The sequence below is a fragment of the Typopeltis vanoorti genome, chromosome 21, assembly GCF_054136105.1.
Source record: "Typopeltis vanoorti isolate ZY-2024b chromosome 21, IOZ_Tvanoo_1.0, whole genome shotgun sequence".
In the NCBI taxonomy this organism is placed as follows: Eukaryota; Metazoa; Arthropoda; class Arachnida; order Uropygi; family Thelyphonidae; genus Typopeltis; species Typopeltis vanoorti.
Window position 1 is genome coordinate 73,272,097 of NC_143569.1, and position 13,546 is coordinate 73,285,642.

Consider the following 13,546-nt stretch of genomic DNA (forward strand, 5'->3'; position numbering starts at 1 on the left):
GCCTTGTGGACCATGCTTTAGATATGGCTCAGAATTAGTTGGAAAAAGGGCCACATAGTTAGGACTCTAGTCTTTCATCCAGTCTCGTATTGTACACTCCCTGACGATGCCTCAGTGACAGAACGAAATATTGGAAGAATTAAATAATATTTTAATCCTTTCTCAGTGCTGTTTTACTCCATTAAGCATCTAACATGATTTGGAAAAGTTAGTTAAAAGTAAAATCCAGGAATGAGTGGATAGAACATGGTATTCTGCAGCAGAAAGCATAGCTTGGTAAAACACAGGTCCTTAGTAATTTACTCACATTTTATAATAGAGCAGCAGCAGCAGAATTAGATAAGAGAAATGGGTACGCCATGTTATTGCTGATTTTTGAGATGGTATATCACCTCATGGAAAACTGTTATTGAAGTTGGAACAAATGGAACTGGATATTAAGCTGATGGCAAGGATAAAGGGTAGCTGACAGACAAATGCTAGAGAGTAGTATGGTAGAGTGGAATCTAGGAGAATGAAGGTGGCTAGTGGAGTGTCTCAAGATTCTGCAGTAAGGCCGTTACTCTTTAATATCTATATTAATGATTTAAAAGGGGAGGGGATATTTAGTTTTACTGATAATGCAAAACTGAGGAGGCCAATAGTTGATAAAGGTGATGTAAATATACTGCAGGATGATTTAAATATATTGGCATTGTGGAAATAGGAAAATAATTGTTAATTTAGTGTTGAAAAATGCAAGGTATGCATTTTGGAATGAAAAGATTACATACTTGTATTGCGCTGATGTGCTGAATTGCAGAAGATGAGAGGGACTTGGAGTTTGGTTGAGAGAGTTGAAGTCCAAAGGGCACTACAGAATTGGCAAAGTAGCTCGAGGGATTACACGGATGTTGAAAAAGCACACTAACAAGTAAAGATAGAGAGGTAATTATCCCTCTTTATAAGGCTATGATTAGGCTGCATTTTGACTACTGTGCACAGGTTTGGTCACCTGAGTTTCTTGGGAGATTAGGTGATGGTGGTGGAGAGAATGCATAGATGAGACCAAGCTGATGACAGATCTGTGGAATATGCTCCCTGAGGATAGGTTAGAGGTATGTGAGTTGCAAAGTTTAGTACAGGCAGTTTAGTACATTTTAAATGTCTTGTGACACAGACACAGAAATTTTTCAATACCCATATAACAAAGAACTTGGGGGATTGGGGGTCATCCCTGGAAGATGTGTAAGAGTATGGTTAGTAAGGGTGAGCAGACTAGATTTTTTGCTTGAAAGTGGCAAATGAGTGGAATCGATTTCCAGAAGTAGATGTGAGTACCCTGATAGTGAATGAGTTTAAGGAGAGATGTGATAGGTATGTATTGTGTGCCTAAAGATTAGTCTGGGTCTCCTGCAGTATGTCTTCCAAAATCAGTGGAGGCACCTGAATAATAACAATATAGAATTTATTGACTTCACATCAACTGTCTTAGTATCCCATAATGCAAAGCACACTTCCCTTAGGACATGTATATTGCTATGCATTACAATGAAATTAGATCTCAAAGGTTGAATCCGGTCTGGATAATGACCCTTCCTATAATGCATAGTAATATACATGAGGAAGTGTGCTTTGCATTATGGGATACTGAGGTAACTGATACGAAGTCAAGAGCATCTATACAGAAGAAACACAGCCATGAAGATACTTTGTACACAAACTTTGTTTTCTTACACTTGGATAAAGGATGAAAGAAGAATATATATATATATATATATATATATATATATATATTTTTTTTTTTATCAAGTACAATTTAGTTTGTAACCATGTGAAAAAATTTTCTATCATTTTAAGCTGCTTTGTCAGAATAAGATTCTATTATAAAGAAAATGCAACTACAATACTTTGTTGCATCATAAAAAGATTTTTAGGTTCACTATTTGAAGAATAATCAGTGAAGTTATTTATTTATTTATTCGTATGGCATGAATATCAAAACATGCAGTACAATACACTTTAATAACATATAAAATTAAAAGTCAAAAGTCATTTTAAAAACCAATAAAATTAAAAGGTTACATCCATATTGGTCAGATAGTTCATAGCTTCGGGTGTAGCACTTAAAAAGTCCAATTTGTCTCCTGAATATGCTCTGAGATAACACTGAGTCACAATATGGTTCACAGTTTGTCTCTGAGCTCCACAATCACAATGCAGGGATGGTCGTTTACCCCATTTAAAAAGCATGTCCACACATACACCATGACCAGTTCGTATTCTATTAAGCTGAGTCCAGGATTTTCGTGTGAGGTGTGAGCAAGCATCAAAACTTTCTTGTAATTCATTGAGAGAAAATTTTGTAATGTCATCTGTATGGCTCTCCCACTGTTTTTGCCACTTTTGCTTCAAGTCAAAGTTAGAATGTAGTAGTAGTTGGGCTAATTGTAGTGGTGGATGTCTTGATCTCAGTCGTTGTAAACTTAAGTCTGGGAGATCTAAATGTATTGGTAGGGCTGTGTTCTCCAAGATTTTCTTATACTCCTGTAAGAGAGCCTTAGCCCTGCGCAGATTCGGTGGAACAATGTTACTAAGAGCTGGAAGCCAGTGTGTGGGCATTGATTTAATTGTGCCAGAAATCAGTCTCATTGTATTATTTAGTTGGCTATCAACAAGTTTAACGTGTGTGCTATTTAGCCACACTGGTGAGCAATATTCGGCAACAGAGAAAACTAGACCAAGAGCAGTAATCCGCAGATTATCGGCTGTTGCTCCCCATGTCGTGCCTATTAGTTTTTGTATTATGTTGTTACGGGTTCTTAACTTAGCAGAAACATTTGTTAGGTGTTGCTTGTAAGAGAGCGTGTGGTCCAGGGTAATGCCCAAGTACTTTGGGAACTTATTGTGTCGTAGTAAACATCCTTCAAAGAAGATATGTAAAGTGACATCTGCCATGTGATTATTAAGGTGAAAGCTTGATACTTCCGTTTTGTCTGGATTGAGCTGGAGCCTCCATTTTTTATAATATTCACCTATAGTTTTCAGATCTTTTGTAAGTACGTCTTCAGCCTGACTCATGTTTTTGTGTCGAATGGCAATTACAGTGTCATCAGCATAACAGAACTTGCGTGAGATGGTAGCAGGCAAGTCATATGTGTACAGGTTATAAAGTAAGGGTGCCAATACTGACAAAAGTGTGATTACTTTATGACATCACTAGAAATCAAAATACTTGTATACATGTACTGCAGTGATATAAAAATCATGATGTTAATGGGAAGCTTGATTTCATCATGTTGATGATCTGGCTGTCAGATTGCTATGCAGCATGATTGAGAGTATACAATGTAACATATTTAGATATGATAAGAAGATCTGATGAACATATGAAAGAAAAGAGGAGGGAAATGGAAGAGAGTAATGAAGACATAGAAAATGGAAGGAAGAGTTGTAAAATTCCTTTTAAAAAGCAAGGTAAGTGTACTGACCATGTGTTTTTAATAATTTAAAATTTTTCTATGAACAATTTTATTTACTTCATCATTAGTAAATATGTGAACATCTAGTTGTCACATTGAAGTGAAATAACATCTATTTTTGAACATCATTCAAAGTTTAAAAAAATGGGTATTACTTTAACTAAGAATTGTATAAACAGAGACTAATTATCTTTATGTGAAACACAACTGACAAGGATTCTTATTGGTAAAACTGATATAGAAATTAATAAAGCTAAACTAAGTTTTAACAGCTAGCCTGGATTCATTCTAAAACATCTTACAACTGATGTACAGATTTATGATACCACTCAAGATGATTGAAGGTGCGGAGGATTTTTTTTGTAGTAATTAATTTTCAACACAAAAAGTGTTTCACTTCTAACTTATGGATCTGAGAGATGGGTTAGAAGTAAAACACTTGACCAAAGACTAGAGACCGCAGATACGAGAGTCCTGGAAAGATTAGAGGCATGAACAGATGACATCAATAGCAATATCATATTAAAAATGAGGATATTAGGAAAGAACTTGATATTGTCAGCATCCAGGAATGCATTAGCAGAGCTAATCTCAGATGGTATGGTCACTTAAGCAGAATGGGAGAAGAAAGATTATCAAAACAAGTGTTCTCTGCCAGGTTGGGGAAAAAGACTCAGAGGAAGACCAAGATATAGGTGAAGTGATACAGTAAAAAGTGCCTTAGAAGACAGAAATATAAGACCTGATAATATTGGAGTCTTGACATTTAACAGACTGATTTGGTGGAAAATTGTAGATAGGAAGTTACGAATGATGTAAATTTTTCATGTACACCCCTTGAGGGTATATACAGGAATTTGATGATGACGATCTTTTGGCTACTTGTATATGAGACATATATGACTTCTGCATTACTTCAACCTTGGTATCTGTACTGGGTTTAGCTCCCAGTGATGAGACCTCAAATAAAGGTCAAGACCGGTCTGGGTAGTGGCCCTTCTCATTATGCATAGCATTTTACATGCCTGGAAGGGTGTGTGTGCTTTGCATTATGGCATACACACTAAGGTAAGTGATGTGAAGTCATTAGCATCTATATACAAGTAGCTCAGATGCAAATATATTTCAAGCACAAAACATTGTTTTGCTTCCTTGGGTAAAGGATTAAAATCAAGTATATAATTTCTTCGTATCTTTAACATATAATTCAAAATATAATTTAACATATAATATAAAAAACTTTCAAGATGTTTGAAAACTTAATCCTGAACTCCAAATGGTCACCTAGTAAAGAACCTGTAGATTAAAAGGGGAAAATTAAGTTTATCTTAAGACTGCTTTTATAAACATTTCTGCTACGTAGATAGAATTTTAAAAAATCATTTAGTATCAGTATTTGTGAGTATTTCTAACATCTCTGTTAAATCAAAAAACATTAATAAACAAATTTCATTTTACTATTAATTACCAAAGGATACTGCAAAGCTGTGCACCAAGCATTACACTGAAAACCTCCAAGTCTTTGACCAGTTACAGAACAATGCCACTGAAAGTATTTATCACGGCCCACACTAAGAACCCATTCTGTTAGCAAGGAAAAAAATACTTCTGAAACACGACCTTGGTGTGCTAGAAAAAACATAAATGAACAAAACTGAAAAACTGCATTTAATATTTTATGAATGATTTAACTTAGCTTCTTGCTAGTACGTTTCCATATAATCTAAACTTAAGTTATATGCATAATTATTTTTCTGTCAGATAAATTACAAGAATGACAGAGCTAATTTATATTTTTGTTCCATCTATAGAGAAAAATATCATTAAGAGAATAATATAATTTGAAAATATTTTATCTTTCAATTTTTCTGTTTTATCTTCCAATTACAATTATTGTGAATTCAACTGCCTGATCTCATGGTTCATAATGAAATAAGAGAGGAGGGGAGGGGGGATTGAAGTTAATTGGTATTTCTGATTCTAAAGTGGGGAAGAAAAGGATTTGATAAAAGGTTCAGTGTTTTGAGTTAAAGTTGAATATCTAAAATTAAATCACTTTAAGATTGGAAAATTCAAAAATTTTAATTAAGCATTAGTTAATTATTTTAATTAAATATTAGTTGATTATATATATACGTACACAAGGGATTGGAGGACACTGGTCTATAAATAATCTTCAAGCACCTTTCCAGATGAGGTTTCTGTTTACAACTCTTAATCCAAGTTACTGATATCATTCATTCCTCCACACACACACACACTCTCTCTCCAGATGAAGTTTCCAATACTCAATTCTCCTAATTCAGACAAATGCACAACTTGAAACTCAATTCCTTGGACTCTCATAGCATGTATTCAAGCCAATATTATGGACCATTATACATATAATGTCCTGATGTTCTTGTCTGACTTCACTGAGCATATGTCCTCTAGCAGTTGAATCTCACTACAGCAAACTCAGAAGGCAATCAGTTTGTTACATTGATTTTCTTTTTTACCTATGAAACTTTGGTCAGGACTTGAGCAGTTTTTCATATTCATCAAGTCTGTTATAATTGTGTTTGTTATACTGAACGCCTACTAAAGCAAACACATCTATATAAGACTAGAATAAAAAAAACTTTCACCTTTGAATTATGAGAATATGAGAATCTAATTCAGGTTGTATCCACTCAGAGGATGCATAACTATCATTCATCCATTAGTGCTAAAGAAGAATTCTCATTTTAGCAAACTTCCTTCAAAATTAGTCAAGTCTCTTTCGTGAATCACATATATCTGAAGGAACTTTGCTAAAATATGAGTTCCTCTATAACATGAATTTTTCTTTTTTTTAACCTTCTCAGGACGAGAAGTTAAAATCTTGAAATCTTATGTTTCCCATAAAATTTTTGGGAAGAATGTAGTTTAATTTCATATTAAGTTTCTTGCCCTGTTGATGGCAGCTTTCAGATTCTGAAATTATACTATCTGTTCAAAAATATTTGGATGCCTGCATTTCCCAACTCTCACTCTAACATGAAAGGCATTAATATGGAGTTGGTCCACTCACTGTGTAACAGCCTTCAATCTTCTGGGAAGGCTTTCTATTAGATTTTGGTACATTGCAGCAGTAATTATTATTATGTGACACCTCCAGGGAGTCCAAAGACTCATCGAGGGAGTGTGCGCCAACAGCATCGAACGATTGAACCCCTTCCAACTACTAACTAATTCCTTTCCATTCTTCCAGAAGAGCATTAGTGAGGTCAGTCACTGGTGTCAGGCAATTCAGCCTGCTTACAATTGGCATTTCGATTCATCCCACAAGTGCTTGATAGGGTTGAGTCAGGGCTTGTGTTGGCCAGTCAAGTTCTTCAACATCTATCTCATTAAACCACTCCTGCACAGACCTTGCTTTGTGAATGGGCACATTGTCATTTGATACAGGAAAGGGGCCTTCACAGAACTGATGCCAAAAAGTTAGAAGAACAGAAATGCCTAGAATGTAATTATAGGCCAGTATTAGGATTCCCTGTCACTGGAACTAGGGTTGGAGATTGAACCCAAGCCATGATGCCTCCTCCAAAATTCACAGTTGGCACAATACACTCAGGTAGATAGTGTGTTCCTGGTGGTCCGCCAAACCCAGACTCTTTTGGGTTTGGCAGACCACCCAAACGAATCGTAAAATTGTTGATAGGAAGTTAGTAATGATGTAAGTTTTTCAGGTAGTATCATCATAATATCCTGTACACCTCTTGGGGATATCAGGAATTTGATGATGAGAATACATTTCCACTGCTGTTCTAGAGTCCAATGGCAGTGAGCTTTAAACTATTCCATCTGACACTTGGTGTTTACCCTTGCCGATATGAAGCTTGTGTATGGCTGCTTGGCAGTGGAAAGACATGCTCTTCAGCTCCTGACAAGCAGTCATGGTACTGGAATTGTTTACAGAGGCATTGTTTCAAATGAGGACAGGCAATTTTTTTGCAATGCACTTCAGCACTTGATAGTCCCACTCTTTGATTCTATGTAGCCTACCAAGGTTGAGATTGTGCTGTTGTATCCCAGGCATTTCCAATTCACAATAACATCACTTACAGTTGATTGGGATAGCTGCAGCAAGGTGGAAATTTCCTGAACTGAGCAGTTGCAAAGGTTGCATCTATAATAGTGCCACACTGAAATCTTCAGTATGGCCCCCATACTACTGATAATGTTTGTCTGCTTCCTTTTATACCTATATGAACCATGGCTGTGATGTATATAGTTATATCCACTACTACAAAGGGATGTCTGGATACTTTTGGTCAGATAATGTACCATGCTCCAGTTTGCTTCATTGTCAGTCATTCTAAGTTGTTTGTGTAGTGCATCCTGTTTATCTTTTAGCTTCATAATTTACAAGTTTTTGAGGTCATGCATTACTAGACTTCATACATCAATACATCATTACAGTCAGACTTTTATATGCATTTATATTGAATGCTGTTTTAAAAAAAAAAACCTCTCAGGCATGTTTTTTAGATGTACAGTTAATATTCAATTCAAAATTGTGTCTGAAAATAAGTTTTGCTCAATTCTGAAATTCAACACAAATAAAAAGAATGAAATGAAGGCAGTCCTCTAGATTAGCAAGATTTTTCTCCTGGAAACTTGGGTTTTCAATCCCACATACAGGCAAATCGGCATTCAGAACACACACACACACAATTTTCTGACAAAAAATACTAGCAGTGATGGTGGTGAGCAGTAAATGGTGTTGTGTGTAGATGATGATGATGATGGTAGTAGTTCTGCGTAGTTGGTGGATGGTAGTAGTTCTGCGTAATTTTGGAAACAGAGAGTACGGTTCCCTCTCTTGTTGACTCCTTGGAGGTGTCACATAATAATAATAATAATATGTAAATCAAATAAGTTTTAAATACTGGTTTTTGAATGAAAATTCTTCAATTCTTTACTCTTCTTCAATGTTTTAATATGATAAAAGCAGTGCCTGTGTAGCTTATGCAATGTTTCTTGCACCAATATCCTAAACCATTATTACAAGTTCAATTATAGTCCCCTAAAGGACTTTTTGTATCCTCCCCCCACCGAGCTGTTTTCTGACTTAACTGATATGATGCATGTAAGTAGGAATTTCTCCAGTTTACAGAAACTTGGGTTTTTAACCTTGCATCTCAGAAAATCTGGCTAAGAACTATTTCACATATGAGTGTTGGAGTTTAGGATCATAAGATGACAGGAATTGTTAGTGTCTGCTGTAATCTCATCCCAGTACTTCAAAAGTCATTGAGACCGACGGTCCTTTTGATTTCCAAATTTAGTTATGGCTAAGAGTTCTGCCTACTCTTTTGAAGAATAAAAAGCATCAGAAGATTTATTTTTCTATGACAAAAGAATACAGCAAAAACACAGAAATTGACAATGTTGAGAGTTGTGGGTTCAGGTTGAAAAATAAACATTTGCTATCTTATGAATGCAGTAGGATATTATGAGCACTTCATGAAAATGTTATATTAACAATTTCCTAGTGGCAATTTTCATTCAACTTAATCTGTTATTCATCAAAACCCCAATGTTATCAGATCTTATATTTACCCAAGATTAGCTCTGCTAACACATTCCTGAATGCTAACAATGTCAACTTTTTTTTTCTTAATAACCTCAGTGTTTCATATGATATTACTACTGATGCCATCTGTTCATTCTCCTAAACTGTCTCAGAGCTCCTATTTGTGGCCTCCAGTTTTTTTATAGTGTCATATTTCTAACCAAATTCTCAAATCCACGAGGTTAAAATTGTTTTGAAGACTGACTTGTATACTGCTAGTTTAGTGTTTGACTAATTTCTCTCTTATTCCATATAAATTTATTAAGTTGACTTCTTACCATACTAGCTTTGCTAATCCTGCTATTTCCATATTTGTCATCTTCACTAAAAATTGTTTTTAAATAGCTGAAATGTTTTACTTGATCTATAGGTTCTTCATTCAAGAATCAGTTGATTGGTCAACATTTCTGCCTATTTTTAGTGTCTGTCTTTTTATTGCTAATTTTCCTGCCAAACTTATTTCATAGTTATTTAATTTAGTTAGAGAATTCTGCATACTTTTAGTGGATATATATAGGAGAATAATATCATCTGCATAAAGTAACCAGCCAAGATTAACATCTGCAATTTTAATATCAGGTTAATGCAACTTTCCTTGATAATGCGATTCATATAGATGATGAATAAGAGTAGAGATAATGTGTCCTTATCTCACACCTAAATTTAATATCACATCTTCTCGTAGCTCCTTCAATTCTAACTGCTGATTTACAACCCAATATAATTGTAAATCAGCAATTAATCAAGCATGCTCAACAGGAGGTCCTTATTTACATCATATAATTGTAGTGTTCCTGAACAGCTTTTCTCTTGGCACCTTGTCATATACCTTTTCCAGATCTACAAAATTCAAATAGAAATCCTTATTATATTCTTATGATTTTTCAACTATTTGTCATAAACTGAAAATATAATCCTGACACACCCTAAACTAAGCTTGCTCTTCTCTAAGTTCCCATGAACAATTTGCCTTGGCCTTTCTCAAGCATGCTTGCATAAATCTTAACTGGAACCCTCAGTGAGGAAATTTCTCTAATTCTCACATTCAGCTTTATTTCCTTTTTTACAGATGGGTACATTTAGAGCTATCCTCAATCATCTGGAAATCAGCTTTCTGACCAAGTCTTCTGAATTATGCTGTGCAGCCACTGTAACTTAGTATGTTTCAGCATTTCAGGCAGATTATGGCCTAATCCAGTTTCCCTTTTCATATTTCAGGTTTCTGATAGCTTTTTTGTACCATAAGTATTAATATGAACATCCTTATTGCACTCCTCTCAAAATATTTTCTATCACTGTATTGTTACTGCTTGTTTTATTTAGCAATCTTCCAAAATAATTACTTGAGAAATCTAGAATAGCTATCTTCAGTTTTCATGTCTCCTTTATCATCTGATTCCTTTTACAGTTCTCTCCTTCATTTCTAAGCTTTTCAGTAACCTCCAAAATATTTTCCCACCTTTGTGAATTTATTTTCTGGGTTCTTACCAAAGTCTTAACATGACTTCTGTTTAGCTAGTTTTACACAGTGCTTCACTTTCTTACATTTTTCTCAGCATTCTCATGATGTCAGTAATAACTAATTAATGTCCATTATTATTAGCATTGCTCTTTTCTCCAAACTTTCCCAAAACATTTCTATGTCTGGTAGTCACTTTCTACTCTTCTGTTTAGATCTCCAATGGGATCAACTTTTCTTTTTTGTCAGCTGCATTGTCTAATGCCTTGAAAAATTCATTCACTTCTTTCAGAATATTGGAGGAACTTTCTGTGTGACCACAGCTACAAATGTCTTGTCAGTTTTCCATATTGATATTTGCTCACATCACTACGTGGTATTGCCTGTCATTCAAGAAGATTATTCTTGCATTTAGTGTTGAACACTATAGCTACTCCTTTTCCTTGATCATTACTGCCTGAACATAAATGATATATTTGCTGCTTAGAAAGATCTAACATATTGTCTTCTTCACTTGAGTAACACCTATGATGTAGATCTGGTACTCATCCAATTCTTCTACTAATTCCATTTCTTTTCTGTTGATGGAACCAATCTTGAACTCTGCTGATGTTGAGTTGGAATTTGTCTAGTAATTGACTTCACTGTTTGCCTTTCCCTGACAAAAACAACAGGGGGTTTGTTTAATTAGGTGATGCCCCAGCCAGCAAGAAATTCTACTATGTTGTACCATGTTATACTATTTTAAGCCAATAAGAATACAATTGGTTAACTAAATTCAAACCGCCAGTCAATCCTCATTTGTTCAGTATCAAGAAGGTGAAGACTGAACATTAAGTATGTCCTGGATGGGTCTTTGCTTATAAATCAACGTAGAGGTCTCCTCCTTTGAAACTTAAGCACTCAGTAGAACATGTTATATCAGAAAAATGTTTAAATTAATAATGGGGGAAAAACATTCCTAGGACATATTAAATATACTTGAAATTGCTTAAAATTTACCTAAATAGTTTCTTAGATGAGACATCCTATTATAATCATCAGCTAAAACAAATTCCTGCAAAAATTAATAGCAAAAATATTATATATATAAGGCAATGAAATGACAATAATTCATCTTCTCTAATGCAAATATCTAATCAATTCATATATTTAATATGGAATACTATGATGACTAAAGATTCTGTTGGAAATGAGTAAATGTATTCATGCATGTGTTAGAGCTTGGGAATAAATACTTTAATAAATCATTCAAATTTTGATATCTTAACAAAATAATTAATAGTATCATATATGATGGACATCATCAGGAGAGAGAAATGGATGCAAAGAAATGGATGGTCAGGACATGACACCAAACACGAAGCAGAAGTTGGTTTCGTTCTTAATAAAAGAGCTAGAAAGGAACTGTTAGGCTACAAACCAGTCAATGAACAAATCATAGCAAGATTGCAAGCAAAACCATTTAACATATCGACAGTCCAGATATATGCACCCATATCTGACAGCACAGATGACGATATTATTATTTTTTTTATTATATATTATTATATTATTTTACAAAGATCTCACAGAGACAATACCAAAAAAAAAGATATACTAATTATTGAAAGAGACTGAATGCCAAAATTGGAACAGAAAATGGTTGGGAAAGCGTCATGGAAAAATATGGTTTTTGAGAAAGAAACGAACGAGGTGAAAAATGTTAGAATTTGCTGTGGACCATGAGATGATGATCTATAACACAAGATTTCAGCAAAAGGAGTGTAGAAAATGGACGTGACAATCAAGTGATGGGAAAAACCAAGAACATGATCGACATGATTACGATTAAAAGAAGATGGATAACGTCAGTATACAGCAGTGTCGAATTTTTCAAGGAGCAGATATATATTTGGATCATAGTTTAGTGATTGCAAACATCAAGTTGAAATTAAAAAGAAAATATAAACCCCATCATCAGAAACAAAGAGATACAGCAACAATAAGTGAAGCAGAAATAGGAAGAGTTATAGAACAGTGTTAGAGGAGAAACTAAAAAGTGTGGAAAAAGAAAAAAATTTCAAATCTAAGAGTGAAAGGAGTAATGAAGGCAATAGAAGATGCAGCTGAAGAAACAGTACCAGAGGAAGAGAAAATCAAGAAGAAGAAGTGGATTAGATAGGAAACACTGAAATTAAAGATGAAAAAGGCAAAGTATTGATGAATGGAGATAAAATTGTACAGCAGTGGACAAGATACTATAGTAAGCATATGAAGAAAACTAGAATTAGATGAAGTTGGGAAACTGTTGAAGAATTGAAGCACATATCACAACCAGGTAATGAATATAATATGGACATTTAAAGCAGAGAGGCAGAAAAAGCAATAATGGCTAAAATACAATAAGAGTCCTGGTAATGATAACATCACTGGAGAAATGATTAAATATGGTGGTGAAAGTATGGTTACAGAAATGCACCAACTATGTAATATGGTATGGAAAGAAGGGAAAATGCCAGATGAATGGGTGAAATTGATATTAGTGCCATTATACAAGAAAGGAAATAAGCTACAATGTAAAAATTATACAACAATTGCTTTGACAAGTCACCTTGGTAAAGTGATGATGATGATATTGACGAAGATTGAGAACACAATTGGAAGCATACCTTGCAGACAAGCAAACAGGATTTAGGAAATATAGAAGTACAATTCAACAGATTTTGACAATGTTGTTAATAGCAGAGAAAGGTAGGAGAAAAAACAAAAACATATATACTTGCTTTGTTGATTTTCAAGGCATTTGACAGCATCAACCAGAAAGTGACATTAGCAGTGCTAGAATCCTATGGGATTGACAGAAAACTAATAGCCATATTAAAAGATGTTTATAAGAATGCAATGGCAGTAGTTAGAATAGCTGAGGATTTGGGAAAATAGTTTAGAACAAGCAGAGGTACTAGACAGGGAGACCCAATATCACCAAGGATTTTCATCATACATTTAGAAAGAGCAATGGACAAAATGAAGGAAGATGCAAAAGGA

The 13,546-nt window shown here is 34.6% G+C and overlaps 1 protein-coding gene across 2 annotated transcripts in view; it reads right to left on the bottom strand.

Moving 5' to 3' along the window:
• Wdfy2 (WD repeat and FYVE domain containing 2) overlaps positions 1-13,546 on the bottom strand; it is a 151,888-nt gene that overhangs the window by 93,845 nt on the left and 44,497 nt on the right. For both annotated transcript variants that reach the window (XM_090410882.1, XM_090410883.1), the window contains 2 exons: positions 11,522-11,576; positions 4,940-5,090 (listed from right to left, as the gene is read on the bottom strand). In XM_090410882.1, the coding sequence (XP_090267008.1) occupies positions 4,940-5,090; positions 11,522-11,576 (206 nt within the window). The remainder of the gene's footprint in view (positions 1-4,939; positions 5,091-11,521; positions 11,577-13,546) is intronic.